The sequence below is a fragment of the Pyrgilauda ruficollis genome, unplaced genomic scaffold (genome assembly GCF_017590135.1).
Source record: "Pyrgilauda ruficollis isolate IOZ18807 unplaced genomic scaffold, ASM1759013v1 scaffold22, whole genome shotgun sequence".
NCBI classification, from domain to species: Eukaryota; Metazoa; Chordata; class Aves; order Passeriformes; family Passeridae; genus Pyrgilauda; species Pyrgilauda ruficollis.
This window is the reverse complement of record NW_024521428.1, coordinates 1,541,456-1,568,403: the sequence shown is the minus strand read 5'-3', so window position 1 is coordinate 1,568,403 and position 26,948 is coordinate 1,541,456. Positions and strand designations below refer to the sequence as shown.

Sequence of the window (26,948 nt, the reverse complement as noted above, 5' to 3'; positions counted from 1 at the left end):
TTTCAGGAAGATGTACAGATTTATACAGGAATAAATTTAATACTATTAGCTGTCTCTTAATGAAATCTAACACTGCATCTTTCAAGCTGCCTCTTTGGTTACATGCATAAGCACAGAATCAAGAATGGTATCTTATATCCAGTGATTATTTTTACCTGTACTGTTCAAAGACCCTGCTTCTAGAAAGTAGCTTTTTGCCTGAGAAACTCTCCTAGATATGAGAAATAGGTGTTCATTAACCACAATTCAGCTTTTGAACTTTGCCTTGAGATTTAAATTGGGGAGTATCTTTTTTTCTCCCCCCATTGCTACATGCACCCTTTCATATTTGATAAAAATTTTGGTCCAGGTGACTTGTAAAGAAAATCCAGAAATCTAGGAATTTATTCGGCATTCAAAATGATAGTAAGCTGGAAAGTTTACAGGAGCAGAGTCTGAACAAGACCTTTAAATTAATTAGTAGTCTGTGGACTAGAAAGTTTAAAATTATTATAACTAAAATTGTTTTCTCATTTTCCTTCTGAGGTAGATTGAGGGGCAATTTTTGGAAAAGCAAATGATAAATTGCTTAAGACTGTAGAGTGAATGTTGTCTAGGAATGGCCAATATATTCTTGTGTTTTTTTTTTTTTTTTCCCATTTAAAAACTTTGGAAATAAATGGGTTTTTGAACTGAACAAACATCTCTTCCTCTTTCTAGTTAAAAAGTGAATATATGATTTTTCCATTGGGGAACAGAAGGTCAGCAGTTCAGTTTTATTTTCAGCATTTTATAGACAGTTTAAAGTGAATTCCCTTGAAAAGTAGGTAGCGGTGTTTCAAGGGATTAGCAGTAAAACGTAGCAATCCACAGTGATTCTGAGCTTTGTCCTTCTGTGCGAGATCAAGGTTAAACTTCTTATGTCTGAGGACTGTTCTTTGTTTATACAATACAGAAATGTACTAATACTTCCAGTGAAGTATAACTCCTGCAGACCATTGAATGTTTGAGCTATGGGAAAAGAAGCAGCAGTGGAAGAAAATCTTTCAAACAATTTATTATTTGGAATCTTGAAAGATTCTAGGATGTCTCCTTTATAAAATCTCATGGTGTTCACCATGTCCTGAGTGGCTGGCTGGTTAAATTTTGAGAAGGAAGGTTTACTGACAGTAAGGATGAAAGTCTGTGAACAGGAGTATACTTAATTTCTTCTTTCTCAGAGCATCGATCACCAGTCTGTCTTATAGCTAAGTTTACCTAAATGTCCTCTCAGTAGAGCATCTGTTTTTTTTTTTTGTTTTTTTTTTTTTTTTCTGACCGTGTGTGCTTGGCTCTCTCCTACTCTGTTTTTGTAAAGAGCTGTGGAGAGGTTGTTAGGTGTGAAAAGGTTTGTATTTTGCCTTATGTAGACACCTAAGGTATGTTTTATTCTTCCTGGACTTTCCCTTCTCTTTTATCTTGTTTGTTTTTTGATTCATGTGTTTATGAATAGAGAGGTAAACTTAAATGCTGTCTGCTGGGAGAAGTGGAGAGAGAGCCATCCAGAGCAACAGCAACAAACATTAAGCTTATCTGTGTCTCTGACTTTGTAGAAACACCGAAACACCCGTAAGCCAATGCAGAGATATGGTCATTAATCATTGCTGCTGTTTTAGAGGTGAGATGAGGTCTCCTTTCCAAAAGTTTTCTTTAGGGACGCAGAGTTTATTAACTGCATCATTTTTTCTGGAACTGCTTTTAAAAGAGTTCAGGAAAAGGTGAGCCAATGCTCTTTTCTGGCCCTCTTGCTATATCTAAATATGAGGCGGTTTGAGATTCTGTTGTGTTTACTCTGCAGCCAAGAAAAATGGGCCATAAAAACTGCCGCCTTTCTGTTTGTCTCATATTGTTTGTAGTCAGAAGGTCTGAAGATGCTCTCTCTGCACAGTCTGGGTATTCCCATTGCTGTCTAGAATGTAGCATTGCTCTTGGTTGCCTTCAAAATAAAGCAAGAAGACTTTTTGCACTAATAGTGGGAAAAAGTCACCACAGGTTGGGTCATTCACAGTCACTGAATTTGCATTAAGCTGCTGATGGAGGCAGAAAAAACCCTTGCATCTGCTGCCTGTACTTGCCTGAGCCCTGCCTGCTGCTGGGGATTGCAGCAGCAGGTGCAGGAAAGGGAGCTTGAGGGCAGATGGCACAAGCACAGGGAGGGCAAAGGCTGGAGGAAGGGCTGGCCAAGAAGAGGGATATTAGCCAGCTGTCTGTTGTTGGAGTTGGTTTATATTCAGACTTTTTTTTTCTTCTCATCTTTCAACAAATTAAAATCAGCCCTGTGTTTTCTGGTAAGTATCTGATAAAAGGGCATGGAAAAATATATATTCTTTAAGACACAGGGAAATACCTTCTTCCAAAAATACAGTCTGTGATGAAACAGTAAAAATAATCTATCTGCAAAAATCCTCTTTTGTTTTTTGGTTTTTTTTGCTTGGTATCTAGAATATTGCCGGTACTGTCTGTTAATCTTTGTCCTGTTTTCTGAATGACATACAGATACACATTTCTTAAAAACATCACACCTCCCAAACAAACTGAAACATGTTTGTTTGGTTTTCTTAATCCCTTAAGGTTGTCATCCCATGTTTATGGAAAGAATTTGAGCTAGGTTTTTCTCACAAGCCCTTTGCCTTGTCTGTTGGTGACTATACTAAGCTTAAAGACGTGACGAAGTGTTTTCTCCACAATTTCTATTACTAGTGCTATTTATCTTCTAAGCATAGGTAAGTTATAAGGCTTGTAGCTAGTACTGTGTAACTGTAACATGAGCTGCTATAATACCAACTTGTTCCTGTAGAATACCAGCTTTTTGTCCTTTGAAATAGAACTTTAAATTTAAATCATCTTTCAGAAGCTGAAAATGAACATTGCCTACTTTATAACAGTCATACTTTTCCAAGAAAGGCTACAGAAATATCCTGTTCAAGTAAAACATCAAAAGACTTTTAAAAACTCAGCATCCTAAAACAGCAGAGCCCTTATCATGTAAATAGAAAAGATTGTACTTAGTATTATGTGTTTTATAGTCTGCCACATTGATTAAGCATTTGTATCTTGAACTGCACTAGATGAAGAAATTTTATGGTATAGCAGTATTACTAATGAAAATCTTAAAAAAATATTGAACTGGGAGGGTTAGCTTGTGTGAAAGTCACGACATAAAACAGGAGCGCATAAAATTAGAGTGGTATTGCATGATTAGTAGGCCAGAACTCAGATTTGCGTTCTGATGTTGCAGCAGCCTATGTTATAACAGCCTGGATGGCTTTCTCTTTGTACCACCAGAGAAGTTAGCAGCCCAAAGTATCCTCTACTTTTCATAGAATCATAGAATATTTAGGGTTGGAAGGGACCTCTAAAGGTCATTGAGTCCAACCCCTCCTGCAGTGAGAAGGGACATCTTCAAGTAGATCAGGTTGCTCAAAGCCCTTTCTAATCTTGAATATTTACAGGGATGGAGCATCTTCCACACCTCTGGGCAACCTGTTCCAATGTTTCACCACTCTCATAATAAAAAAAAAATTCTTTCTTATATCTGGTCTAAATCTACTGTCTTTTAGTTTAAAACCTTGCCCCTTGTCCTATCCCAATAGGCTCTGCTAAAAAGTCTGTCCCCATCTTTCTTATAGGCCCCCTTTATGCACTGGAAGATTCTATAAAGTCATCTTTTCTCCAGGCTGAGCAACCCCAACTCTCTGAGCCGTCTTCATAGAAGAGGTGCTTGTACCCACTGATGATCTTGGTGGCCCTCCTTTGGACCTGTTCCAACAGGTCCATGTCTTTCTGTGCTGAGGGCCCTAGGTCTGGATGTAGTATTCTGGGTGGTGTCTCACCAGAGCAGAGTAAAGGGGCAGAGTCACCTTTGACCTGCTGGCCGTGCTGCTTTTGATACAGCCCAAGATGCAATTGGATTTCTGGCTGCTGGTTCATGTCCAGGCTTTCATCTACCAATGCTTCACAGTCCTTCTCTATAGAGTTGCTGTCAATCCCTGCATCCCCCAGCCTGTACTGATGTGAAGTTGCCCTGACCCAGGCATAGTACCTTGTACTTGGCCCTTTTGAACCTGCACAGGTGAGCATGGGCCCAGTTCTTGATCTTGTCCTCGTCCCTCTGGATGGCGTCCCATCCTTCAGTTTTGTCAGCTGTAGTTTGGTGTTATATGTGGACTTGCTGAGGACGTGCTCAATTCTCCCATCCGTGTCACTGATGAAGACATTGAAAAGTGCTGGTCCTGGTATGGACTCCACTTGCCTCTGATCTCTATCCAGACACTGAGCCATTGATCAATGTCCAAATACCCTCTGGATGTGACTATCCAGCCAATTTCTCATCCACTGAATAATCTGTGCATCAAATCCATATCTCTCCAATGTAGAGAGAAGGGTATTGTGGGGGAGTGTGTCCAAGGCCTTACTGGAGTCCAGACAGACAATATCTGTATCCTTTCCCTTATCCACAGTTGTAGTCACTCCATCATGGAAGGCCACTAAGTTGGTCAGGTAAGGCTTGCATTTGGTGAAGCCACTTTCTCACATAACCATTAGCAATTTTATTCCTATTTGGTATTTTCCAAAGTCTTATGCTGTGCTTCTTCTTGCAGCTTTTGACATTGTATGCCTCAAATTATGACTGTATTAGTCTGAATAATGGGCAGCTATGACTGTGAAGTGACTTTGGCTTTCAAGAAAGGAAGGAAAATGTGAGCTGGAAAATTACTCTTGCTGCATTCATTGTGCTTGGCAGCCTCTTCTTTTAGGGCATCCCCCCCGGTCTTGTACAACGTGCACTTGTGCTACACCTACCTGCTGAAGTGGAGCTTAGAGAGCTGGAAAAACCTGCAGCCATCAGATATTGACATCACTAGGAATCTGGACTGCAAGCAAAACATAAGTGGGTCTTGCTTAGGAGATGCAGCCTTTTTTGTTTAACACTATTCCTTGTCCTTAAATGTTGAGTTTATATTTGAAGCAGTCCCTGCTTGCTTATTTCACCTGAGCAGACTCATTTGTGTGATAGACATCATGAAAACATTGGGTAAGAAATTTTCTTACTAACATCTTGTTATACGTTTTTAGATAAACACACAAAGATTTTGTTTATGTTGAACGGTAAAATGCTGTACTGACTCCTTACCAGGAAATATGTATTTCTGGGTGTTTCTAGAATATATTCTCCTTTATTTCTTTGTCTGCCTTTTACAAAGACTTCTAAGCCACTTACAAGACAAAAAAAGTGCTTAAGCTCTGTGCTCTGTTGGAGCTATGCAGAAATTCGTTACCACTAAACTATTCTTGAGGTTTCCTGTTTTCAGTTGTTCTGCAATGCGAGATACGAGGTGCCGGCATGTAGCTGCAGCTGTATTAGAGATTGGGTTATCAGATCTGTTATGGGGCTGGAGAGGCCAACCTTGCCTGGCAACTGTCAAAGGCATTTGGCTGCAGAAACAAGCTCCAGCCCTTGCACCACTGTGCCTGTAAACGGTGGCTGGCCACACCAAGGGGACAGGGTCTGAGGTGTGTAGGTAGCAAGGTCAAGTTAGTACTGCTCTAAACTACTGGTTAATTATGAATGATCCTTCACCTTTTTTGGAGATATACCACCCATTATGTTAACAAGGAGTATCATCTCAAAGCCCCATCCTTTCTGTGCCTGTAGAATGGGACTGTGGCAGGGCTGTCCTGCCTGGTGCACAGGCTGTAGCACCTCTGGTGCCATTAAGTGTTGCACCAGCCTGGATCACCCTCACCCTTTCATTTCTGATTATGCCTTTCTGGTTGTTTTTAAAATTCTTTTTCGCCCTAAGTGACTTGAAAGGAAACCAAGCGTTTTTTGTGCTTTAGAACAGCTGCCAGAAAAGCTCATGGCATATACTGAGCCTGCCTTTGAGTCATTCCTGCATTATGGCTGGGGCTATCCCTCAGCTGATTGATAAATCTATCCAACTTGGGTGGATGGGTAGACCTAAACTGGGATCACAAAAGAAGTGGAAAAAACAAATTTAGGGAATGGCTAAAACTGTAATAGCTTTGTGGATGTTTCTGATATCTTGAGATGCATTTGAACATTAAAAGTGTTTTAATTTTTCTTATTACTTTTATATGCTAGTTAATGACAAAGAAGAAAATGGTTGTGTCTGAAAAATAATCCCATATGTAGAAATAAGTACTAAACCTTTTTTTCCTGCGTCATATGCAGTCAACTTAATGTTCTATCTAATTCTGTACTTATACTTTTACTGATATTTAAATTATTCCATGGCAGTTTTAATACCTTTTTTATAGTTCTTGATGAGCTGAATTTTACTTCCAGTACTTTCAGTTTGCATTTCTGGACATGAGCTTATTGCTGTCAGTTGTTCCTTTTCATGGAAAGGACCAGGGAGAGGGAACACAGAAAACCTCTAGAGCTTTTTATTTCACTTTTTTAACAGATTATTTTTTTAACCAGTTCTTTTGTAAGTGCTAAATTGTGAGAGTAGGTTGCAAATTGTAATAAAGCATTCCTCCTTTGCAGTGGATGAATTTATTTACATCTTTGTTCATGTTTATTTTTTTACAGCCTTCCACTCATCTTTGCTTTCAGTGTTGGAAAACTGACCCCCTAAAATACAGACAGCAGCATCTATTGATTGTGACTGTGTCTTCAGTTTGCACATCAAAGTAAATTAGATAATAATTACTTGAACTTACTCAGCTATCACTTTTAGTTTTGTAATCAATGCATCCTAATGAGACCTAATAGTGAAATCCCCCAAATTAATTGTAAAGCTTGTGCTAAAATGGTCAACTATTTTAGGCTGCCTGGGTGTGGGGTGTGTTTTTGCTCAGGTATGGGTTTGACAGCTCAGAACCACATAGCTGGGTGATGAATGCTTGTTCACTACAACTATTTAGTTAACTTCCTTTAAAAGAGAGAGAGTAGTCTGATGTAGTGACCTCTTTCCAAAGAAATGTATCTCTTGGGGTGAGTTGACACACATTATATGAAGTATTAAAGTGTTAAACTGCAAAAGCAGTTAGATAAAGTGGCCTTTATGTGTTCCATCTCTGTTTGTCCAAGCACCAGCAAATAGCTCAAGTAACAAAGCATGGAAAGGGTTTTACTAGTTAAAACAAAGGTTATAATTATAACAACTGGTAATAATTTGGGTCAGTTTGTTTACTCTTTTTAAACCACTGCATTTTGAGATTTTCTTGTAAAAATCATACAAAAATATGTCTTCCTTGGTTTAGGCTAACTTTGACCTTTGAGTGAAGGAGGTGATATTTTCCTGTTTCTACTGGAGATAGAATACACCTTTTGGATATACTTTTAGCTTTTTCACAAGTGTTTATTTGAATTCACATTACTGGTTCTTTTTAATGCCTTCTGAGTTCTGTATTTGTGTTAGTGTTTTACTGTCCTTGAGAACCGAACAAAACAATTTCAAATGTAATGATGTGTTTTTTTGAAATCTTTCTATATGTCAAAACTGTTCATCTAGTAAAGAAAACTCACCACACACCCACTCATGCAACAAAGAAAAAACTGTTGGTGAAAACAAAACTTCAGATTTCCTGAAACTGTAGGCAGGCTTACCAGAGATTGCATCATCATAAACAAGAAAGCTTCAGATTTGGAGTGTACTTCAGATGAAGTGATCTAACAGAAGTTATTAATTGCAGAACACAGTAAGCACATCCAGTATATACTTACTATGAAACAAGTAAGTATATACTTACTATGAAACAAGTCTGCATAAACACAGACTTTTTAAAATTTATTTTCTGCAATTGTATTACCTTAGAGGACCGAATATTGCCTATTTGCCATAGCTTATGAAAGATTAAACAGTTGGGCACTAGGTATCCAGCCTGTCAGCAGCAAATGCTGCATGTTCAAAAGACATTTTGATTTTTCAGAGTTTGGGGACAGGAGGAGAGGTTGTTCAGCCTTCAAATCTTAGAGAAAAGCATGATACATCATTAGTTAATTTTCCATTCTTCCCATGTAATTAACTAAATATCATATAGTACTTATGTTTTACTTAATATTGTATAGCAATTAGATGCTTGATGTACATCAGTGTCATGTAAAAGCCTCTGTATCAATTCTGTCCTTTCTTCCCATGTGTCTTAAGAAGGCATCCAATTCCAGAACAGTCTGTTATATCAATCTATTATTAGAATTTTTGCTTGTTCCCTTGGTGAGGGATTACATTTCAAGCATTACTGTCACTCATTTTTCAGTGATGTTCCTTTATGCAAAACAAATTGTGAACAAGAAGAGCAACTGCTTCCTTTCTCACTGCATCTTTGCCTTCTGCTTACACTGTCCTAACTAACCCTGACATAACTGTAAGACTTCCTCTTGAGGCCAAGAAAAGATGCTGCTTTTGTACCCACTGGAGTAGGGCATTAAACTAGTTATAGTGTTAACTTGTGTCAGTCTGTAGGAGAAGATTGCAGTTTGGTTGGTGTGCTGATAAGAGTCCTTTCCTATTGGTAATTGTGGGAGAAATATATCAGTGCTATATGGGGAGGGGGAGAGAGTGAGGATTGGAATCCCAGCCTGGTTAAAAGAGAATGGGTTCTGCGTAACAATTCTTTGTGTTTTGGTATTTAAAATGACACCAACTGAATAAATCTTTCACATGAAGAATCACTAGTAGATTTACAAGGTTGTTGGAGCAAATTCGCTGAAGTTCCTTTATCTTTAAATTTCCATCATCTCAAATATTACTTGTATGGTTCAGTTTTAAGGATGGCTTCAAAACGGTATAGATGTTTCTTTGTTTAGCTTGTTTTTCCTGTCATTGCTAAGTTATTGAATTGTTGATAGTTATTGAACATAACCCTTTCCTTTCTGGTCTTCCTTCTCATAAAGTCATACAGAAGATACAGTACTAGCTACTCAACCAATGTCTGCATTTATTCTGCCATATGGTTAGGTAATGTTCCTCACCTGTCTGAGCAGACTTTCAGTACAGCCTTAACTGTCTTGACTTTGGCTGAGTTTTTGTTCATTGCCTTCTTGGCTGGGCAATTTTTCAGTTTTTGCACTCTCTCCCAAGGGTAATTTTCTGTAGAAAAATTTTCATATGTGCTTCTGCAGTAGGGCAGCTTCCATTGAAGACAGGATTCCTTTCCTAACAAAACCTAAACTGAAGGGAAGTAACTAAGTGGTTGAAAATACATTAGCTCAATCTAAGTTATATTAGTTTTAACATTTCAGAAAAAATACAATGTTGGTAAAATAAATTAGTTCTTTGAGACTGATAGCAGTGAAGGAATTGCTGGATTAAAAGGAGTTGGAGTTGTGTTTTAGTATTGCAAGAATTAATTTTTGAAGGTCTGGGTTGTGGAGTTCTGTTGGCTCTAATTTAAAGTGGTGTCTTCATTTTGGGTTGTTTTTGGTTTTTGAGGCTGGAAGTTGGATTGCCATAGAAGTAAAGCAAATGACTACTTGATGTGGTAAGGTAAAAGCCAGAGTCATGTGAAACAATATTGTATGGAGGAAAGACTGTTATAGTTCCTTGCAGAACTGTATTATATCTATATTTCACTGGTGCTTTTCACTGGTGCTTTCAGTGTGGAATGTTGTTCTGTCAGGTAGGAGAAGACAACTCAGTATTTCAGCACTAGGACTTCTCAGCTTTTTGAGAAGAAACTTTCCAAAATGTTGTACACTTTTAGCAGTAATGGATTTTCATTTTCTTGATGCGAAGGAGTCTTATATTGCTATTAAAATCTTTGGGAACTGTGGTATGTTTTATTTTGCAGTACATAAGCAGTACACTGAAGAAAATTCATGCTTTCAGTCCGTGTCAAGTTTTTACGGTACTCTCAGATGCTTTGGGAGAGTATGTTATTGGGTTTTCTTTTCATTTTCCCCCAAATCTCGTTATGTTGTCTGCTAATAATCTTTTATTTGGCACAGGGCTCTGTTGCAGGAGCATTTCAAAACTATTACCTCTACAGCCTCCCTTCTGGGAAACAGATATGTCCTTATTTACATACTAGGAAATCTTAGCTCTGCAGATGTCACAGGAAGAGCCATATTGTCCTTGATGGAGACAGTCTAATGATGTAATCATAAGAAAATAATTTGAAGAACCTTAATGTATTTCCCACATTAAAAACAATCAAAATAAAACAAAACAAGCAAACAAACCCAAAACGCAAAACAAAATTTGCTCCCCCAGAAAGAACAAACCTAAAACTAAAAAAATAACACAACATGACTGAATTGCACACACATGTGCACAGCTTTAAATGGACAAACACTTGGCTGCAATTACATTATGCATTTTGACTCTAAATCCTGTGTCCACTTGGGAAGGAAAGCTTGTGCCACTAAACATTTACTAAAACCTGGACTACTTCACTGAAAGGGGTTATGTGTGAGCATGGTGCTCAGGAAACTTGACTTCCTTATACCAGAATACTTCTGCCAAAATTGCATCATGCAAGGGGTCTGCTTGTGAAATGACAGCATTTCTCAGGCATTGTGACAGTTTTACATGTCTACACTAATGGGAATTTAAGAAATTGAGTAGGTTTGAGCGCCCTGTCCTGGGTAGTTTTAGAGGACTACAGTTGAATTTGTCAGCCCTGGTAAATAGTTTCTTCCTGTGCTTCTTCCTTTCTCAACACCATGGGGAAATACTTGATGAGTCTTACAATAGGGGTCAATTCAAATTGTTTTTTTCTTGAAGAGTTTAATAGTTTTCCACTAGTCACTCAAATATTATTCCTTATGTGGGAGGTTTTATTATTAAGATGCTGTAATATTGATAATTTTGACTTGCCTGTATTGTGAAAATAACTTTTTTTAGAAGGGGAGCCCATGTAGTGGCAACATCATCAACCAACTGCACTGATGATGTCCTATTTCTCCATGTTCTCCATGTCCCCAGGATTAGTAAGAATTGACCATTTTACAATTGCTGAGATAAAATAAACCAACCTAAATTGGAGAGATAGATTATATTGACAACATCAGCCTCCAGAACATGTTTGATTGCAGTCCCCTGTGGCTACATCAGCTTATCGACCTGTAGGCTTTCTGTCCATTTTATGTCAGTCAGAAAGCAGGGCAGTTTATTGGAGACTGAGGTCCAAAGTTCAGACTCTTCTCTGTCATTGTCAGATGGGATTATTATTTTAGGGGCAAAAAATGGTTGGATGGTTACTGACTTATTTCTTGTAAAACTATCAGTTCCACTGCATAAGTCACAGCCTGTTTGAGCTGTAAGGATTGTGCTTCTCAGCTATTCAGAGCATCATAGCTCCTTTTTAAATTCGTCTTGGGGACCTCAGCCATGCAAATGAATATTTGAATAATGTTTTAATTGTTGTATGTTCTTTCTCATTTTTGATTGGAAAGTGAGAACTTAAGCCTGTTCAACTCAGCTTCAGATTTTCAAAAATCATGTCATGCCTTGGCTATGAAGGGTTGTTTTGCTGGTGTTTGCCAGCAAATGGCAAGCATAGCTTTTTGCTGTCAAATGGTGTAGCAATTGTAGCTCAGGCCTATATTATGTTCTTCTGGAAACAAAATTCATTATAAGAAGAGGCTATTAATTTATGATAGGGTCCACTATTATGTTTTATGATTATAGAGTAAATAAGTAAAGCACTTATTTTTCCTAGAGTAGATAAGCTGGGTTGTCTGGCACGCAGTATTCACAGTTTGTACTGTAGCTAAAGGGGAAAGTGTGTGTGTGCTTGTGTGTGTATTTACAGACTGCAGAAGGAATCCTTTTGGCATATAGGTGATACAATTTATATACTAAACAGAATTTCTAAATGAGGCTTGGTTTTTAATTACCTTTCTGTCACATAAACTACTAGGTATCGGAGAATATACGATTGTGGACTTCCAAGACCTAGGCAACAAAGTCAAATATCACAGAAGTCTTTGGACATTAATAGTTTGAAGTACTTTTGCACCTTTTTCTACTAATCTGTAGTTTAAATGAAATTACACCTTTTATTTAAAAAAACCCAAAATCAGATACATTGATTTTCAAATATGTTCTCACCTCCTACTCTCTCTGTCCTCCTCCACTTCCCTCTCCCCCAGCCTCCACAGCAGCAATTAGAACATTTTAGGTGACTTCTCAGAATTTAGAAGGTAAAATCAACATGTCTCTGTTGGCATTATAACATATTTGAGTGTCATTGGTACTAGCATTGGACTTTTCCTTGCATGCTATTGTGCTGCTCACATTGTTCCTGGTAATTGCTGGGATGCGTAGGAAAACGTGGAGGCATGCAGCTGTCTTTGTGCAGCTGACAAATAGCTTTGAAAATATCATTGTTCTTACAGGTAAGCGAGAGAAAGACAGCTCATTCAGTCTTAATGGAATTCTGGATATGTTTCAAGTAGGGAAGAGGTGAAATCCAGTGGGTGCTCTTTTCCACCCTGCTGACTAATGCCCGGTGCAGGACTATGCTGAGCTGGGATCTTCCTGGGAACAAAGGGGGGAGTGACAACTCTTAAAGGCAGTTTTGTGCTGCCTGCACAGAACGGTGAACAAAGGCTTGCTAAAGACAGTAGCCTCTTATTGATGGCAGATTTCCCTGCTGGGTTGCATTGCTTCTTGAATTATTTCTCAACTTTCTACTGAATAAAGATGGACAACTTTGTTTAAATGCAGAAAACTTATATGTGTGAAATTAGTATGAGGATGCTGAACTAGTGCAGAGGGAAAATACATTTTTGCAATGCTGCTGTTTTATTTTTTTTCTCCGATCAGAACTTGGAATGCCACATGTGGGATACTTTTATAATGCTACATGCAAAAATTAAATGGATTTTATAAATAAGCTTCTGTTAGTATATATCCATATAACGTTTTATATACATTTGGAGGAATTGAATGTAACACATAATGACTAGAATTTACTATCAAGATGTTGCCATATTTTAGTGGCTGAAAAACCAAGAAGAGTCATTATGACTTCCCTTATTTTTAAGAGGGTTTTCCCTATATGACATTCTCATTTTCCCCTAGCCTTTTTCCTACTTATTTTAGAAGAATTCAAAGGAAAAAATGAGTAAGAATTATATGACAAAATTTACTGAGGATGTTTTATTACTTTGTTGCAGAAGGACTCCATGAAAGATGACAGAAGAAGTTATTGTTATTGCAAAGTGGGATTACACTGCACAGCAGGACCAAGAACTTGACATCAAGAAAAATGAGCGTCTTTGGCTATTAGATGATTCTAAGACATGGTGGAGGGTAAGAAACGCGGCCAACAAAACGGGATACGTGCCATCAAATTATGTGGAGCGAAAAAACAGCTTGAAGAAAGGTTCTCTGGTTAAAAATCTAAAAGACACATTGGGTAAGTCCTTTTGTATTTTGGAATAAATACAGTAGGCTTGATGAGTTTCGGGTTGGGAATGTAATGTGAATATAAGTGTTCTTTAACATGCATGTTTGGATTCTCTTTATACTTAGTCTGAGGTAACATGATGGGTAGATGATTGAGGGAGAGACAGAGAGAGTGGGTGTGGGTGGAGAATCACGTATAAAAATCTGTAATATGTTTCCTTGCATTGCATCCAGGAGAAAAAGATGTTGCTTTTGTTCCAGTTTTCAAAGGTTCTGTATTTTCAGTGGCTGAAAAACTGTGAGTTTCACACACATATCAGCTGCTGAATCCTCTCCTTTCATACTGACTCCTATCACTTGAAAGATGAAGGATGTTAACTGGATTGTTCAGCACAGGTATCATAGCCAAAGCTAAATCACTTTATGAGTGGGATTTTACAGTGTGGCTATATACAGTTAAGTTTCTGTGGTCTGAGATGTTCTGTCGACTTCCAAGTCCTTCAATATGTATTCTATTTTCAACTTGCACATAAAGTCTTCACAACAGTATCTCATACACATAAAATAATCTAGCTTTGAAAAATTTTGTGTGTATTTTAAAGAAATCTACTTGATAGTCAAGTGAAATGGTTTTTTTCCTCTTTGATTTTTAAAGACTGATTAAAAAGGTCTTTGCATACAGCTAGAAAAGGTTATAAACATAGTGATAAGTTGTTTTATGCCAGGAAAGCCTACTAGTGGTATTTTAGGATGTTATGAATAAAACAGGAACAGGCACATTAAAAGAGTTTTGAGGGGTTTTCTTTTGCTTTTGTTTTGGGTTTTTTTTGCCTGTGTTTTATGAAGTCTTACATAGAGAAAATTTCTTCTGTTGCTGATTGCTGTCAGCAGTCTCTTCAGTAGAAAAATTAGGATTCAGGGATTGGACTTACTAGAAAGTTAAAAGGTTCACTTAAAACATGGCAGTAGCTTATGCAGGATTATCCTGTGCCAATGTTGCTTCTAACAGGCTTTGTTTCTTAGTCACTCCTTCATTACCATGTCTTCCACTGCTGAGTCGCCATAAAGTACATGGAAATTGGGGACTAGAGGATAGGTGGCAGGCAAACAAGGTTATCATAAAATTTACCATGGTAATATTTAGTACCACAGTCCTTTCTACAGATACTTTTGGAACATACTGATTATAGTGCCAGGAAATGTGATTATGCCTTTTCAAAGATTAAAGTCCCAGTTGTGACATTAAGCTCCTTTTATACAGATTTATATTGTTTAAAACATAAATGTAATGTATGTGTTTTGTCTGAAAGGTACCTTAGGAAAGGTTTGTAGTCCTGTTGTAATAATATTTCAAGTGTTCCTGTAAAATGTGGGCAATATTTGCTTGATGCAAACACATTTTTATTTATGTCCAACAGAAATCTATTTAAGTGAAGGAATAGAGGTGTGTCCTAGCCTATGTGTGTGCTTATTTTCAGTCTTAGCAAAACTGCATGGTGCAGGGTGCTTCCCTTCACTCCAGTGGTGAGTGAGGAAAAGCTGTGAGAAAAAAGCTTGGTGGTTTCATGGCTGAGCCATCCCTAGGTGTCACATCTCCTAAGCCTCAGCCCTTTGTGCACACCTGCATGGGTTTTTAAGTTCTGAAGCACTGTTACAACAAGATATGTTTAACCCTTTTTAATGGTTTTGTCTGTGTGTTTGTTCAGCTGAGGCAGAAAGTGCCTTGTGATGCAGTCTGGTCTTTGTGTGCTGTGCCCACACTTACCTGGTGAGCACCCAGACTGTAAAGCACCTCTCATGCCCTTTTAAGCTCATATACCCGTGTGACAGTGAGAAAGTGCCTAAGGCATACCTTACTCACAAAAGCATTCAGAATATTCTTAATATCCACCCAAAGGAGCTGGGGCTTAAGAGTATTCTTTTTTAAAAGTTTAGGCGCTGTGAACTCCTTACTGTAATGAAACATTGTATGTGCTGTGAACCACGTATCTGTACAACTTTTTTACCTTTCCTGAATCAGTGTCCTCAACTAAACTGTGGTATTTAAGCCTTTCCTGTCTTGCTGTACAATAATTTCCCATTCAGAACAAGCAGAGCATGTGTCCTTCCTTAGAGGATCCATTGTTTTGAGAGGCCATCAAAAATGCACTCCTTTTTAACAAAGGCTTGCAAATTGCCAGACTGATGCTTCATCTAGTGAAACAGCTTTTGAAAGTTTTGCTTTGCCCAGTGAAACAAGTTCTTAAGTTCTCTTTATACAAATATGTCTAATGTATCATCACACCTGCCTCTCCAAAGATCACAAGAAAATTGTCATTAAAATACCTCCTAACCCAGCACAGTTGGGAATGGTGGTCATGAGTGTTAGTTCTTAAACCAAATCTGTTTCCAACTTTGATCTTGAAGCTACTACCAAAATATCAGGTACTGAACTTAAAAAAAACCCAACAAAGTGTCACTTAATAGTCAATAATTAATCATGAATCCTGTGAAATCTCAGGAGAGCAACAGCAGACTCATAGCTGCTTCCAGTGACGTACCTGCACCCCCCTTTCATACCTGTGTTACTCAAGCAAATGGTTGTTCCCATGGAGATGCACTTTTCCCTGCCTCTTTCTTAATAGATTACATTTCCTTGTGTTAAAAAATAATTCATCTGAAAGCATCGTTGTCATGCTAATGATGTCATGTGTTGTCTATGGGATTACCTGTAGCTATCTGCCACTCTTATGCTTATCCACATAATTACTGGTGCTTGATTTATTTTTCTATATTCAATAAATATGAAAAGTGTCAGCCATAGCTCAAATTGCGGCAGACCCTATAGGAGCTAAAACTGTTTAATTAATAGTTCCCCTCGTTTGCTGTTGAAGATGCATCATCTGAATAGTTGTTCATCTCTGGCAATCTGTGTTCTAATGAAACTTTATGCCACCAGTTATGTTGGTATCTTGTACACAAAAGCCAAAGTACACCAAGAAATTTTACTATCTTTTCCAAGTTGTTTTTATTGGGAAAACCTATAATCTCATCAGAGAATTAATTAATGCCTGTTTGATACTAAAAAATAATTTTCCATGAACTGTTGACTGTCATTAATTATATCTCAACCCTTGAATATTTTATTAATAGAGTCCTATCAGCTTTACAGTTTTTTTGGCTCAGGGTTGGTGGAAGGTTGATGGATATATGGCAGCTTGATGTTTTAAAATATCAGCCCATTTTTAGCAATATCTTAAGGCTTTCTTGAACTCCCATTTTATTTTGGCATTTTTTGAAAAATAAATAAAATGTGTTCAGAGACAGCTCTCCTAAATGCGTTGGGTGCTTACTAAAATGCTGATTAACACTTGTTTAGCATATGTTCATTAAATCAGTTCATTGTAGACTGAAAAGCAGCTCACCCAAAATCTCAAATGACCTCCAGTACTTTCTGAAGAGATACTTTAGAATCGTCCTATGCCTTTTCGCAAAACAGTAGCCTTTTCTACACCGTTCATTTTGTCCTTGCCTTTCTAAGGGCTTGCTCTATTCTATTGTATTTTCTTTTAGTCCTGACACCAGGGCATTTTCCATGACTTTTAACTTTCTTTAAATTACTTGAGAAACTTTGAGTTTTGAAATTCTTTGATTGATGGATGTCTGGTTTTGTCATTTTTCTGTTTGATATATGCTACTTGTGTCTTCTTAAATCTCTTTCTTGAGTGAGGTCTAACGAATACTCAGCTACAATGGCCTAGTTTTAATTATGGAAATACAGTGTGTAGGCCACCTATTGAGTATTTTAAATGATTCATCTTCTCATTCCCTTTTTTGTCTTAACTGAGTGATACTGCAAGTAAAACGTTAATGACAATTTGGCCATTTCAAATTGCTGTCTTCTGTTTGCTCATATTGAATGAAATCTGGTAATTATTACTATTCTTGAGGCAAAAGTCATCTTCCATGCCTGTGATTAAAATTTCATCTTCATTCATTATAATGAAGCTTAAAATAGTTTCCTTTTACAGTATTTCTTTTGCAGGGAGGGTATTTTCTATACATTTTGAATAAGTCTTACTAAGCAAGAGACCTCCAGCATGCATCTTTTAAACTGTAATTTTCTGTAACATAATTCTTCCCATGTGCTGGGGGGTGGAAAGGAATTCCCAAATCCATTTGGTTGGAGTGGGTGTTTGCCAGTGCCACCCCCAGAGCTGCCTCTGAGTGCAGCTCCACGGGTTTCCCCGTCTGCAGCAAAGATGATCTATGCCTGCTGGCTCATCTCTGTCATGCCAAACAGAAACCTTATCTGAAGGAAGCCAAAATAATTGAGAAGTCAGTTGTTTGTGTACTCAAAATAAAACTACATTTTTTCCATCCCTTTGCAAGTCATTTTCCTGGCAGCAGCACAACTCCCCAGGCAGCAGCGTGCCATTAGTGACTGAAGCGTGTGATCCAACAGCAGGGTGCCATTTTCATGGGAATCCATGATTTTCTAAATGTTTTTGCTGTTTTTGCTGCTTTTGCTTCACAACCAGCACTGCATATAGGCTTTTCTTACAAGTTTCTGGTCTTGTTCCCTTTAGTGAGCAGCTACATAAGAAACCTTGAGGACACTTCTACTCTGCTCTTGGTGTGGGTTTTTGAACAGATGCCCTGCAAAAGAAAAAGGTTTAATAAAATGTGTATAGAAAAGGAGATTGGACACCAAGAATACAGGAGAGGTGTTTGCAAATCTGTAGGAACAATAGAAACAGATGAGTTTTGGTGGTGATGGCAAGTAACATTAATCTTGATAACATTTCACAGACTTGTTTGAGTTGCATGAGAGACTTTTTAAATGGCTCCTTTATTGAGCTTCTGGAATTCTGCAAAACTTTTCAGTAACTTTTCACTCAGTATGCCAGATTTGGAAAGTAAGAATTGCCAAGCGAGATGTGATGTAGAGAAGCCGGTTCTTGCTTGCATCAGTGTTCCTAGCAGGTTATTTCACAAGTGTTATGAGCATCCAGGAGTATTTCCTGTGTTTGTCAACCCCTGTGGTGTGTGTCTACCTGGGTCAGTCTGTAGATCTGCAGGCGTCCCTGAATGCCATGTATACTGGTGCTTTCAGGAATCAGCAGTTTTATATCTCTCTCCTCTCCCCAGTTATTTTTATGGAAATGCTGGGTTTTTTTCAAATTTATAACTTCATATTTTCTCATTTGAGGGCTACTTAGTACTACTTTCTCAGTGCTCATTTGGAAATTGACAGGGAAGTTAGCCCTTTTTTCTTTGCAGAGTCACTGCCTAGTAAGAAGCAGAAATGAGGAATTGCTCACTCTTTAATGCAATAGTTTTTTTAGCAATGAAAAACTGTTCCTCATTACTGTTGGTTAAGAGGCTTGGTGGACTTCCTTTTTACATATAAATGTTTCAACTCTGATTTAAACAATTACCATCATAGTTATGTATAACATGGTTATGAAATCTCATTCACCAGTTAAGTTATCAACCTTCATGTTCTGGTGTGTGTGTTATTGGCCTTTATTTTATTTTTTTTCCTTGTTTGGTTTGACTTCTTAAAAATATCTTAGTGATCCAATTTTGGTAGCTCTGATTTGATATGTTTGGCAGATTTAACTTTATCAGGTGATATTCTGACATTCATCAGATAGCTTCTAAATCTTGTTTTAAGTATTGAAATTTGATTACTAAAGTCTTTCACTGGTGAAAGTTATTTATGACTCTAACATTGCAGGTTTTAGCTGAATATTTTCCAGTTCTTCCACTCTAATTTTTAAAAGTGTGTAATCATAAGAAGTATGCACAGTATTTTTGGCAAAGTCAGAGCACTAAATTGAGTCTCCAGTACTCTTTGCTTGATGAATTTGTTTGTTTATCAGTGACCTGTCTGAGCCTCATCTACAAGAACACAGAAAACACATTAAATTCGTAATAGAACCAAGCACCAGTTTGAAAATATTTCTGTTAGTTCTTAATTAGTTATTTGCAATTACAGTCTTCTCTGGGCACCATAAGGGCATAAAATTTGCTACAGAATGAAAGAGTGGTGGAAATAAAAATAAATATGGTATCACTGCATAATAAGTGTATTGTTGTATAGCACAGCCTCTTAAGCCTTGTAGATATGAACTCATATTAATAAAAACAGGTCAACCTTACAAGATAGAGTTAGTTTACTCTCTAGAACTCCAATCTTCCAATGTTTTTGGCCTTCCTTGTCACAGACCTGTAAGAAATGCTAGTCTCTCCATTAAAAAACAGCATTTAATGAAGTTGATTTTAAAAAATAAATGACTTCTTAAAGTATATAGCTACCTGTCAAATTATTTATCATGTATAAACATTCCTAAGAAGGAATTATATGAAGTTTTTGTTTAGCCAAACATCTCTAGCTGAAATTAGTGACAAAATCAATCCCCTTGTAAGAATTCAGTAGAAGTATTTTTTCTGTGTCACTTATTGTTGCTTTGAAGCTTTCTAGCTTTTAAGAAAATGTGGGCATGACAGTAGTGGCATGTCTGTTTTGCTTTTTGGAGGATTGGATGAGAGTTAGTCATCTCTATTTGCACTTTAAAGTGCACTTTTGCCACACAGAACTTAAAGTTCAAATTCAGGGAGAGGAAGTAGTGGAAGTGTTTATATACAGTACAAATTCTTGCTCAATTTCCTAGAATAGCTCATTTCATGGTTGATTTTGTTTAACAGAAGTACTTTCTCTGCTGTGCTTCATCCTGCTTTGTAGCTCCATTGCTCAGAGTAAGCATGTTTGTTTGTGACAGTGTGGCAACGGTGGTGACTCTTCACCAGTGATGAAATTGAGGAGAGCATGGTTTTGTGGTAGTGAGAGAAGTGATGGGAACTCCTTTTAGGTGTGGTGTCTTTATTTTCGGGGGAGAAATAAGCTGGAACAATTTCATTTCTTCCATGTTCACAGTAATAATAGGTGATTGTGGTTACATAGATTGCTGAGAAAGGAGGAATGGGAGATGTTCACAATCATTTCAAACACAGGGAAGAGATTTCTTCTAGATTCCCATCTAGAGCACATGGAGTTAGCTGATGTCACTGGAGTGGTAGCAGATGATTTGTATGATATGTAAATTAAATACCTTGCTGCTTTCTGGAAATACATCTGCCTCACAATCACCATTAAAACCTAGACTTGGTTAAAGTAGTCATTTTCACTTTATTGATGATCTTTGAAGATCTGGAGACATACCCAATAGCAGTAGTTTTACATATGGAAAATGACATAAGAACACTGATGACAGGTTAGGGTCTGCTTTCTGGCTATCTATTAGATACATAATTGAAAAAAAACCACATTAATTTTGAATTAGTGTTACTATAAAACATTTAAATATTTATTTAGAATGCAAAACAAACTCACGAATTTATGGTTTTGAACTGTTGTACACCCAAAACATTTAAATAATTGTGATATGCATATCAACTGTGTCCACTGAAAGTAACATTAAAGGAATCCAAGTCTGTTTGATGGAACTGACATCAGACTTTCTAAAAAATACTGTGTTGTAATTTCTGAAGAAACATCTGCTTGAGAAAGAAAAAATATGAAGTTGCAGAGCAGACTAATGCAAAACAAACAAACAAACAAAACCACAACAAAAATCCCCTATGAAAATTAAACACAAACTTCATGCCTTTTTAAGAGTTGAAAGCAAAACATTTTGGTGAATATTCTGGAGAACTCATGGTACAGAATAATGCTTCTTTTATTGCTTGATAAGAGTTTCTCTGCTGGATATATGCACCAGGCCCTTTATCTGCTCCAAAGTGAAAAGCCAGAAGCAGCAGTGAATGCAGAACCTGAAGCTTGTTGCAGTGCTAGCTTGTAATGGTTCAGAAGTTTTGATTTTTCAGTTTACAATTGTATCTATTGTATTCTGTTGAAGTTTTACCTTTATTGGGGTAGATAATTTAAAGGATGTGCTGCTTCAGGAATTTAAAACAAAAATATAATGGAAACCATGATGTGTTCTACCTTTCAGCAGATTTTTCTACTGTGACAGTTGCAGTAAAATGTTGCAAGGCTGAAGGCATAAAGAAGTCCTCCTATTTTTAGTCTATATTGAGTAAATAAATTTGTTCATTGTGTTAGAAGTTTTATATAATAGGTATACTTTTTCCCCCTATCCCATGCAGAATGTCTGTGTGTGCTTGGAGGTACATTGGCATTTACAGATCAAAGAACGAGCCTTTATTTTATTCATAATTATGTGTGAAAAGATAAAAGGATCACCTTAACTCAGTGTGGCTGTGTGTACTGATGTCTTTGGTATTATTTCCCTCAACTGTCACCTTGGAGGACCCTTGGTTTTACCCCTCTCTGAGCCAGTTATGTTTCAACCTGTAATGTCTGGCATTAGAGCAAGCCCAAAAATTAGCTCCCAAGGTAGTTTCACAGCTCACTATTACAGAGAGATACTCCATTGCTGGTAGCTCCTCCTACGCCCTGTTCCAGCTGTGGAGGCAGTCTTTTACTTTCTTAGCGTTAAAAGTTTGTGTCTGAACCCTCACCTCTTTTGATGTTTCGTTTTTTACATAGAATAAAATACTTAAAGCATTCTGCTAATTATGTCTCTTCTTCTGAACCAGTGAAAATAGAGTGTGTTTTTTTCCCCAAGTACTGTCTTGTACTGGATTCATTGCACAGTGTTCCCTTCTGTCTTCCTTTCCCTCCGGTTCCTGGGAGAACTGAAGTTGGCTGAGGCAGCAGAACTGGGGCTGCAGTGAGGGTCACTGCACTGTACTTATCTGCCTGGGTTTTTCCACAAGCACATGTTTATAGGGGTGTTTGTGTCCTCTGCATACTGTCATCCCCTTTGGCTTCACATCCTAGCACATGAAGGTGGTACCAGAGGGAAGAAGCACATGACAGCAGCTGAGGTATCAGGGGTATAGTGTGCCTTGCTTGGTGTGTGGAGCTGGGTCACTGTTCTAAAGACCAAGCTAAGGTAACTGGTAAAAATCAATAGCCTCTGTATGTACTCTGAGGGACACCATTTTCCAAGGAGCTACGGTGACTCAAAGGACAAGAGATTTTTCAATACATAGGTGACAGTGGCTGTTCTTTCTCCCACCTTAGAATCATTGGGAAATTCTTCCACCTCAGATGTGGCTATTTCCTTTAATATGCAACCTTAAGTAGTTCTTTTGGTATTACTGGATGGATTTCTTTTTTTTTTTTTTTTTTTTTTTTTTTTTTTTTTTTTTTTTTTTTTTTTTGTCCTTGGGCTGTCTTGAGGTTTAATATTTCAGGGTATTTTTAGGTATTAATTTGTTTGTTTTTCTCTCCATGTTTCCATTTGGGTTCCATTGCATTCTGTTTCTCAGGTTTTTTGAAGACCTGAACAATAGTTCAGTGACATGTTCTCATACCATGCAAACAGAATTTGGAAATTAGCATTCACAGTAAAAGAAAACTGGGATTTGTCTTAGAATGTGTAATGAAAGGTTTCCTTCCATTTTCTGAGTCTCAGAAGTGTTTTGTTTTATGGAGTCTGTCCATAATACAGGAATTTATATGCTTGGAGTGTATGTAGGCATAAAGCACAAAGATGCAGTGCTGGAGAGAATGCCCACCTCTGTTGTTTTAAGGGGAAAGGTTCCAGCACAGATGGCTTTTTTTTGAGAATTGCTTCAGTGGTGAATGTGATTGTTTACTGACAAGTTATTTTTGTGGTCTCAGTGAGTTCATTTGGACAGACACCTCTTAATGGATGGTCAGCTTGGACAGGTGGACATTTAAGGTTGCTCTTTCTAAGAGATGACTATTTGTAGCTGTATTTTACACTAGAAATTGATTTAGGAATTAGGCTGTAGACTGTCTAAATTGTATGCAGTCATTGCCATAATGCCTGTTTGCAGTCTTTGGGATTTTGTAAATTAAAGGACATGGAAAGGGAAAGAAAACAGAAAGGAAAAATGTGTTTTGATGTGGTGAAAAGGTCATTCTTCTTATATATGGGCTCTACCGGTTTCCTAACCAACCTGTAAGATATTTTTTCAATTGTTCATTCAGGAAATTGTTCTCCAGAACAGGAGATAAATGTATTACTTAATCATTACTCTATAGTTACTGAGTTTAAATGTGCAGAAGAAATTGTTTGGGTTTGTGTGTGAGTCCTGGGGTTTTGGCTGTGAGGACTAAACCTCAAAGGAGGTGGGCTGTTTTCTTAAGTGAGCCGTTTCATCCTGTTACTTCCCTTTCAGTGATGGAGAGGCCTGATTTTGTGTATGCAATTGCAAATAACCTGAGAGCCTTTGATTAATGAAGCTATGTGCTTTGAAATTCAGAGAGGAGGTTAGTACAGAAAAAAAGATTTAGTTTGCTTTTCGCTTCCTAAAAGGAGTTTGCAAGAAAACTGCAGTATCAATGACAGGCTTCTGAGGAATTTTGAGGTTTCTAAAGAGAAAATGTAATAAACATCTTGTATTTTCTTGTAACACTTACTTAATGTTGGGAAACATTAGTATAGTATGACATGGGCATTCTGGCCTTATGGTAGAATTAGTAAGGCTTTACATCCTGCTTGGTGTTGGTATGGATCAACTGGAGTAAAACACTGTAAGCTCAAAGAGAAGATGACTGTTGTACTCTCAGGAAGGACTTTCTTGAGCTTTTTGATGCTGAGATACTACCCTTAGGTCAGTATTTGGATCATTCTCTTCTAAAGCATTTCTTTGAGTTGGCGTGTATAATTGTTGCTTTGTTGTTTCTCTGTTCAGGTTCAGGCTTGGTGATCCAAACTTCAGCCTCTATCTGTAATGTCTGTTACTTCTTTGCTTTTCAGATACAGAATTGAGAGTAAATTTGAAGAAGAAGTGAAATGACTAAGTTAGAACTATAGTTACATGTATCTAAAATAGAATAATTCCATCTTGGTTATTTGGAAAGGTCTTTAAATTGGAGGGCTGTCATCCTGTGTTCAGGATAATCTACGTTGTACCTTTCTGTATTTATTTCTGTATTTTTTGTATTTTTCCCCCCAATTTCTTTTTAATTGAGTAGGTTAGTGTTAGGAAGTCAGATTTGTATTCTGAGTTATCATGTGCACCTCTTTCACTTCAAATAAGTGTGAGGTAGCTAAATGTAAATCATCTTTCCACCAAATGCTGGAAGAGGAGAGGGAACATAAGGTATTACATACTTCCTGAGGGACAGGAATATGCATTGAGGTAGACAGTTTGGAGCATCTCATGCATATTAGTGATTTCTTATGTCAATATCCTCTGTTAGTGTTTGTGAAGGAGAGGCAAAACAGTGTAGCTTTTCTTCCCTACGTCAAGGGAACAGAAAGCAATGGGAAGTCCTACATGGCTACTGTGCCTTCTCCAAACACTTGATAAATACGTTCTTAGAATTATAGGGCTGCCTTAGATTTAGAGCATTTCTGGTTATATTCCCTTATCTGGACATCTTTCAAAGTCAAGATAGCATAATTTATAAGATCAAAAATTAGGTGGAAATATTTTTTTTTGGTGCTTGAAAGCAGAGACTGCCTATTTAAAGCAAGCAAGCCTCAATTTAAATAAGTAGAGGGAAATTGGAATGGTAGGTATTGAGAAACACCATTCATTTTATATGCCTTCTATTTGAGGCCAAGACAGCTGTTTTCCTGTTATATAGAGGATTTAAAATCCTAGGACCATTTACATTTGCCTAATGAGTCTTCCACTTTACTTTGCTACTGGGATAAGAACATACATGAGGCAGTTTGTGGAAGCCTGGAGATGGTGCATTTGTCTCTGTTCATGTATGTCCCTATATTACATCTTTATAATTTTAACCTTTTGCTCTAAAATGCTTTAGGTACAGAAAACTCAGTACCTGATACTGGAATTTGAGTGTACCTTTCCTAATCACAAACAGGCATGTGTAGCACAGTGTATATTACAGGAACTAATGCAGTAGTTGTTGAGTTTGTTTCTTTGCAGAAGCCTCCTGACTGAATAGGGTTTGATGCATGGAAAATTTTTTTGTGTGTTTGAAAAGCAGTGATAAAGCAGCCTGGTTGTTGAAACGTCAGAGTTTCACTTTGACATTTAGAGAAGAGTTTCCATTTTCTGATTTGTTCTAGTGTGGCTTTTTTTTTGATATTGAGCTTCTTACAGAAGATACAAAAAGTCATTAATTGAGCTGTAAAGCCCTATTTCTGTATTACAAATGCAGTTGAACGTTTCTGGAATTTATTGCAGTGTCCTTTAAAAAGTGCTGTTGATGGATATGGTGCTTCTAAAACATTGACTATCCCATATGGATCTTAGCCTTTGAACATTTTCTTGGAAACTGGACGTGTAGGTGGATGGGGAGAAGAAGAAGTAGGAGGTTGCAGTCTGAAAATGTGCAGAAATGTTTCGTTTTTCTTTCTGTGTAACAGAAGAAACTTTGGTTTGCTGAATTCCTTAGTAATAAAGAAGCAAAGACAAGTTAATTTGAAATTACAAAAGTAATAATAAATAAGAAAACTACATGAATGTCTGATTTGAATATTCCTCTTGACAAGAAGTTGTGTTTAGCTCTGTACTGAGTGGATGAATTACTTAATTTACATTGCATTGTGGTGGGTTTTTTCCTGAAGAATTTTCCTGAAAAGTTAATTGCTTCTTTCTTAATGCAATTTTTAGTTTATTTCAAAACAGACACTGTACACTTTGCACTCTTATTAAATGTATGCATTAATATGCAACATAATTCATTGCTGTAATATTCAGAGATGAATAACTTATTGTTAAACAAGAAAGGATCATTGTTTTTAACTGCATCTGTATGAAGTCAGATGGAATTTCAGTTTTGTTAGAATACACAAGAAAAATAATTTTAGGTATCTTAAATGGCTAAAATGTTGAAGAAATATTACTTTTAAATTAAAAATTAATTTTGAGAAATTTGCTTGTTTCTGTTGCATCTAACAGAAAACACTAGATTGGTAAATTGAATGAAAATTTCTGGGTGCCTTGCCTTTGAAGACTTTAAAATCAGGAGAGCTGTTCTGTCAAATTTGATTTAATGTTTAGGGGAACTAAAACATGTCTCAATTTCAGCCGAAATTTATTAACTTTTCATAGAACTCTGAAATTGGCAGCCATTTTTTTATGTTAATTTTTATGTTAATTTTTTTTTTTCTCTTGGTATCTGTACTAGGAGTTTTCCTAGTTCATTTGTTTGACTTCCTCAAATTTATCAGCCTCAAACTGGTTCATCTTGAATCTTTCAGCTCTTAATGGAAGTCGTTGTTTTCAAATATTATAATAAGGTTAAATTTTTCAGCACTCTGGAGTGCTTTGTTTCAGTGTGAATTGTAAAGAGCAAAACCCATTGCTATAAAAATGGTTAAAATATTTCCATTAAAATTGTACTGTGCTCATGTTCTTTGTGTGGCTTCTCTAATTTTATGGGGTTCTTTGGGGGTGTTTTATAACCATAAAGCAAGTCGTTCTGTTAAAAGCATTTTACTCTAGAGTGAGGGTGGCTAAATTAAAATGCATTAAAATTAGTATGAAAATTTTTACAAGTAATTGCTTTGTTGTTTTGGGGGGATTTTGTTGCATTTGCTTTTTTGTTGTTGTTGGTTTTGTTTTGTTTTTTTG

General features: G+C 37.1%; 1 protein-coding gene across 2 annotated transcripts in view; it reads left to right on the top strand.

Annotated features, from left to right (window-relative positions):
* The window catches only part of NCK2 (NCK adaptor protein 2), an 85,795-nt gene that overhangs the window by 39,990 nt on the left and 18,857 nt on the right, over positions 1–26,948 (top strand). For both annotated transcript variants that reach the window (XM_041468524.1, XM_041468523.1), the window contains one exon: positions 13,115–13,356. In XM_041468524.1, coding sequence (XP_041324458.1) covers positions 13,131–13,356 — 226 coding nt within the window. In that variant the 5' untranslated portion in view covers positions 13,115–13,130. The remainder of the gene's footprint in view (positions 1–13,114; positions 13,357–26,948) is intronic.